The sequence below is a fragment of the Microtus ochrogaster genome, chromosome 15, assembly GCF_000317375.1.
Source record: "Microtus ochrogaster isolate Prairie Vole_2 chromosome 15, MicOch1.0, whole genome shotgun sequence".
Taxonomy (NCBI): Eukaryota; Metazoa; Chordata; class Mammalia; order Rodentia; family Cricetidae; genus Microtus; species Microtus ochrogaster.
In genome coordinates this window covers 5,943,488-5,949,458 of record NC_022017.1, presented here as the reverse complement: position 1 = coordinate 5,949,458, position 5,971 = coordinate 5,943,488, and the positions used below count along the sequence as shown (strand labels likewise).

Here is a 5,971-nt window from a genome sequence, read left to right as displayed (position 1 = left end):
GTGGTAGCGGTTTCTCCTGCCCCCCCCCCCTCCTCTCTCCAGAACACATCCACACCACTGATCTCTCTGGTATCGCAGTTACAACTTGTGTCTGCCTGGGCTTCCTTATCCAGCTAGCCTCAAGACACGTTCTCCTAAATCTGAAAAGGACAGGCAGGGTTCCTGGCTTCCCTAACACCTTATCAAGTATGACAGACGTGTGGGGTAGAAAGTATTTCAAGGAAGAACTGGGCTGCTGGGGAATCTGAGAGTCCCTGTTTGGGGTCCCCTATTAACCTAAGATCTAGTGCCCCTAATCAAGCAGTCCCCCTGCACCTGCTGTCTTTTCTCCCAATCAGAGAGGCAGTTCCAAGGAGGGGGATGGTTGTGGCCTCCTTTGGGAGGCTGGGTGGCTAGCAGACACAGCTAGATTTAGAAGTCATTTTCACAGCAGGGAGTCTCTAACCTGCCACCCACAGGGCCCTGTGGGGACAGCCTAAGATACTACTTACCAGGGTCTGGCCCTGAACCCTGTTGCCATTCCTCTCTCTCTCCTTCTCTCCCAGAACTTTGGTGGCTGGTTCTGACTTCATCCTTGGCAAACTCTGGAAGAAGACATGTGTTTCCTCACACCCTAAAGACCCAAATGGTTCTTGCACAAAGGGGGTGGCTGTTATCTAACCTAGGATTTGTATTTTTCAGTGCTGAGAATCAAACTCAGGACTTTGTACTGTCTAGGCCACCATACTACTGCTGAGCCCTTCAACCTTCCTCTCCCGGGGATGGGTTGTGCTCCCTGACCCCTTCATTTTTAGAGAGAGAATCTTGATGGGCTGGACTGGGCTGGAATTCACTATGTAAACCAAGCTAGGCTCAAACTTACAACCATTCTCCTATCTCTGCCTCCAGTTTACAGGAGAGTGCAACCATGCCTGGCGTCTTTCTCTTTTTAAAATATGTGTTTATTTTTGGCTGGATGCCCTGGAACTCACTCTGTAGACCAGGCTGACCTTAAAACACCCAGAGATCCGCCTGCCTCTGCCTCCTGCGTGCTGGGATTAAAGGTACGCACCACCAACCAAGTTCCTTTCTAATTTGTATCTAAATGTCATCTCCTCCATGGACTTTCCCTGGATCTTATAAAACTAGGATCTCCCTTGATAGGCTCCTCCCAGAATTTGATGCAAGAGCCCAGTTCTTTATCACATTGCCAGGCAGGCTTGCCATTTCTGCTCTTTCTAGCCCAGGCGGTGCTCAGAAATAGCAGTGAAAAGGGTAAAGACCTTTGATCTTTGCCTAACGTGACCTGGCCCCTCCTTGCCCTCCTCCACCAAGAGCAACAGGAAATGTGTAGGTGACAAACAGGATGGCAGGTGAATATTCCTGGGAAGATCCGACTAGTGAATGCCGCCCCTAGATTTGGGAAACCCGAATGGGAGACCCTCATCCGCCGAACCAAGAACCGCGGCTGGCTGTGGACCGGGAGCCCTGCCCCCTCCGCGTCCCGCCTTTGGATCTCTCCGGGTGTGTTGTCAAGCTAATTGGAGAATGAAAGTCTAAGTGGTCTGAAAGCGGTCTAAAGAGTTGCGGGAGTCGGGGTTGGTGGGATTCGATGGGAATAGGGACAGAGGCGGGGCGGGGGATGGGTTCGACCTGGCGACCGAGTCTGGGCGAAGCCCCCGCTCCTGCCCAGTGGCTAAATTTACCTAGACTGACTCAGCCCTTGCCCGGAATGGGGGGCGGGGTGGTGCACGAGGGCAGAGGGAAGAGCGGGCAGGGGTGGGGCAGGGGGGGACAAGAAAAGGAGAGTCCCAGCCAGGGAGACAGGATGGACCCGAAGTTTCCACCAGAGAGGAATGCCCCCCCCCTTACAGTGAACGGGAATAAGCCAAGAAGGCTCGAGGGAGGGACAGGTGGGACTAGATCAGCAAAGAAAGACTCCAGAGCTGCATAAAGGGAAGAGTAGATTTATTGGGTGCCTACTATGTGCCAGGCACTCTGCAAGGCGCCTTATATACATTACCGCATTAAATCCTCACAACAACCCTGCGAGGTAGGTGTTTATAAACCCCCATTTGACAGATGAGGAAACTGAGGCTCAGGGAGGTGAAGTGATTTGGCCAAGGTCACATGGCTAGTAAATAGCAGACACAGAGGAAGTGCCCAAGGTTGGAAAGAAGAAGAAGAAAAAAAAAAGACTTAAACGTCAGTCTTAATAAGCCTGTTGGCGTGGATCAATACAAAGAAGGGCTCGGCGCGCCCCAGAGGTCTGGGAGACCGGAGGCCTGCTCCCGGCCCCGCGCGCGGCTTGGAGGTGTCAAGGCGGGATACCGGCGCTGGGTTACTAGGGATCCAGATAACTAGGTAACTGGCAGTGCTGGTGTGGGGGCACTCGAGCACCAGCAACCGGGGGAATTCGCGACCTGCGCGCGCCCCGTAGTGGCTCCAGCGAGTATCACACCCCACACCGACCGCTGAAGATCAGCCTTCCCCCCCCTCGCCTGGCTGTTTTCTAGGAGAGATGCAGAAATTGTCAGGGTCCTGTCAGGAGGGCGATACCATCTGCGTGGGAAATCCCGGTAACACTTGAGAGCATCACTAAGGACACGGAGATGGAGGAAAGGGGGAAGGCCTAAAAACGTCCCAAGCTGATTCATTGGCTACCTTCCTTCTCCACTTTGGTCCACCACAGGCCAGAGGCAGAGATCGGGCTGGTATCCTGCTCTGCCTTGCGAAACACTCACCTAAACTTGGGAAGTTGAGATAGAAGCCCTTTGTCCATTTAGATCTGAAAACCTTGACAGTCTTCCAAACCGAGGAAGAGTGAAACGGGTAAGAGCCCTCAGATTCTATTCACTTATTCCCCAAGTTCCAAGGACGAAAGAATGGGCGGCAGAGATCGCTCATTTGACATTTAAAGGAATCCGGGATGGTTAGGTGCAAATGTAGTTACTTAGTCTCGGGTCTACCAGCAGCTAAGTGGCAGAGCTGGAACTGAAACTTGAGTTGTAACATCAAAGACAGCCCTCTTCCCAGTTTGCTGGTTGTGTTTGCATCCATTCCTTCTCTGCCAAAAGCCCCTCTGCCACCTGATTACGTAGTCCCTATGTTCAAGGCCTCTCCATTATTTTTTTTTCTCCTGCCAGGGGTCCTGACCTGACCATTGCTTTTTTATAACTGCCACCATTCCCTGACCTTTGGCTTGTCTCTCTGCTCAGTTCTGCACAGCGCCGCCGAATCATAGCAGGGTTGAATCCTAGCCCCATCTCCCCTGAAGCTAGTGCTTGGATTGGCGATTGCTGTCTTGCCTCTCTTTCCTCTATTTCAAGTGTGGGAACAGGTATAGGTGGGAAAGAAGAAAAGGGAAGCAGACGAAGCCTGTAGAGAGTAAAGGAGGCCAGTGAGCCCAAGGATGGATGGGCTGAGCCACACGAGAACAAAATGGGGCATGCTCACTCTCTCTCTCTTTTCCCCTGTGGCGTTTTCCTGGTGTCCTCCCCGAAGGGGCCTTCCTCAGTTTGGCTGGTGACATCTAGAATCTCCCGGATGCTGTCGCTCACTTCGGCTCTCTTCCCGCCTTCCCTGGGATGGGAGTTTCCAATCGCAGGCAGGGTCCTCTCATTCCGCCAGGAGGCGCCTGGGGCGTCTGTGTCGCTGCCATCAGAGGAGCCACTATGGTCGCTGAGCTCCTCAGCTTCATCTGAGTCCGAATCTGGGGCGGTGTGGCGGCGGATGCGGGACACGGCTTCCCGCAATGCCCCGGCGTAGGGTCCTGGAGTCCGCGCCCAGCCCCCGCCCGTGCGCCGCAGGACCCCAACCGCGCATCCCAGAGCCGCTGGGCCTAAGGTCGGGTGCTCAGGGCTACCTGGCTGAGTGGAGGCGTCTCGTAGGTTCACTTCGCAAACAGGGAGCCCTAAATTGCAGGAGGCGCGGTCCTCCAGTGAAGAATCCCCCTGCTCTCCTCCCTCGGCTTCGCACTCGCGACCCCCGCCCGGCTGGTTTGAGATGCCACTGCTCAACAGTAGCTTTTGGCAAACTGAGGGATTAGCAGCGACCCCCTCACCCTCCTCGTGGCAGGGCTTGGGTTGCCTGGGGCTGTCGTTCCCAATGCATGGCTTCCCAGAGGGCAAGAGCTGCACCTGCTGGGTCCGAAGGGTCGGAACATACTGGGACTTTATCACCACGCACGTGGCATCAATGACAAAGATGCCTTCTCTACGAGAGGGGCCTCGGGAACTGCGGGGCAGGGTGTGGGCACGGCGGGTCGCCTTCCAAATTTCCAGGGTTTCATGTTCTGTCCCCTCTCTTTGACCCAGAGACTCTCTCCACCCGGTGCCTCCAGGAGCCCAGGGTCTGGGGAGAGTCTGGCTGTGCCTAACTGGAGGCTTTGTAGGGGAGGAAAGCCAACACCTGGGAAGCCAAATATGTTCACTTCCTTCTTTCCTTTCCCTTGAGCCCTTAAGGTGCTGCCTGGACCTGGGAGCAGGACACGGGGGGCTGCGGGTAGTAGACCCAGCGGGAGCTGCCTCCGTGATGCCTGGACTGCCAGTAGCTTTGGCTTGGGGACGGCCCTCGCCACCACTGTTCAGGCCAGCAGCAGCTAGGCCCGAGCTTTTCTCTATCGCCCCTTTGCAGGACTCTGGCCTGGCTCTGGCCGCTGCACAGCCCGGAGCTCCTCCTAAGAGTCCCCGTCCCTGTCTGAGACCCCAAGCCCCTAGAACATCCCGGTAGATTCGAGGATCCAGCCTCTTCTTCGCGCGCCCTGCCTCTGTCCTGGTGGCGACTGGAACTGGGGCTGATGAGGTGGGCGCCCGGGAGAGCTCCGGGCCTCGCTTAGTCCCCAGGGTTCTGTGGGGGCCTTCATAAGAAGGTGGAGCCACATAGGGTGGCGGCCGGTCCCAGCGGCGTCTTGGGGCTGTGCCTGCAGCGCCTCTCAGCAGCAGGTGGGCCTCGTAGCTAGGGGGTCCTGGTCTCTTACCTCCCCATGGCCCCGCCCATGCCACCCCTGGGTCACTCTGCTGGAGTGCGGATGGACGGGGCGCTCGCCCCACCTGCCCGAAGCGCTCTGGTCTGGAGAAAACTGGGAACCCTGTTGGTTGGGCCGCCCGAAGGGCGTTCCGGGTCTCTGGGCGGGGCTGACCTAGGGGACTCCGTCGGGCCCCGCCAGCCTTGCGCCTTTTTCTCTCGGTCTCCTTGGCCTCCCGCTCCTGCGACGCCGCCTTCCTTTTCTCTTGTTCCCGGGCTCGGACCTCGGCGAGGGTCCCCGCCCGCCAGTTGGTCGCCTCCTGCAGCACCCTGGTGGCCCAGGGTCGGCGGGGTGGCGGCTCAGGGGATCCTGGACGTAGCCTACACCTGGGACAATGAGCAGGAACCCAGGTGAGCAGTTTGTGGGGAAAGGGAGCCGAGGTCCGGGGAGCTGGGAGTACTGGAGACCACTTGGGGCAGCCATGTGGGAGGGTACGCGTGAGTGTGTGTGCGAGTGCACGTGCGTATATGTTAGGGCTGAAGTCGAAACGAGACTCCTCGCCATCTCTCCATGCACACTTTAACAGCGACTGCCCCATCTCACCTCCTGCCCTCTCTCACTACCTCTTCTGTCCCCATAAACAGCGCTGAATAAGTCAGGCCCCAGTCCTCGACGAGTAGGGGGAGGGAGGCGCGGGAAGAGAAGGGGCCAGGAGTAATTGCTGGTGCCAGCCGGGGAGGTCTGGACCCCACTTCCCACCCCACCACTTGCTGCCCCTCACCCCCTCCTTCACTCACGTGCGGCTCTGGGGCCCACGGGCCCAGTAGCTGGCCTGGATGTCCATGGACTGTCGAGAAGCAGCGCGACGACTATAATGACAGGAAATAGTCTTCACTTCAATCACCAACAGCTTGGACTTCTGCACCCAAAGGCAGCTGCCCAACTCCTCATCCTGTAGCTCCCGGGGGCTGTTGGGCCCCTCGGAGAATAACGGGCCATCCAGCATCCTGCCCCACCCCACCCCGG

General features: G+C 57.2%; 1 protein-coding gene across 1 annotated transcript; it reads right to left on the bottom strand.

Moving 5' to 3' along the window:
- Positions 1-1,928: 1,928 nt before the first annotated feature.
- Ddn (dendrin) lies at positions 1,929-5,964 on the bottom strand. Its single transcript, XM_005353946.2, has 2 exons — positions 5,743-5,964; positions 1,929-5,331 (listed from the first exon to the last, which is right to left on the bottom strand). Exons 1-2 carry the CDS (start codon positions 5,949-5,951, stop codon positions 3,432-3,434), a joined length of 2,109 nt encoding a protein of 702 aa, XP_005354003.1. The 5' UTR covers positions 5,952-5,964; the 3' UTR covers positions 1,929-3,431.
- Between the last annotated feature and the right edge of the window lie 7 nt (positions 5,965-5,971).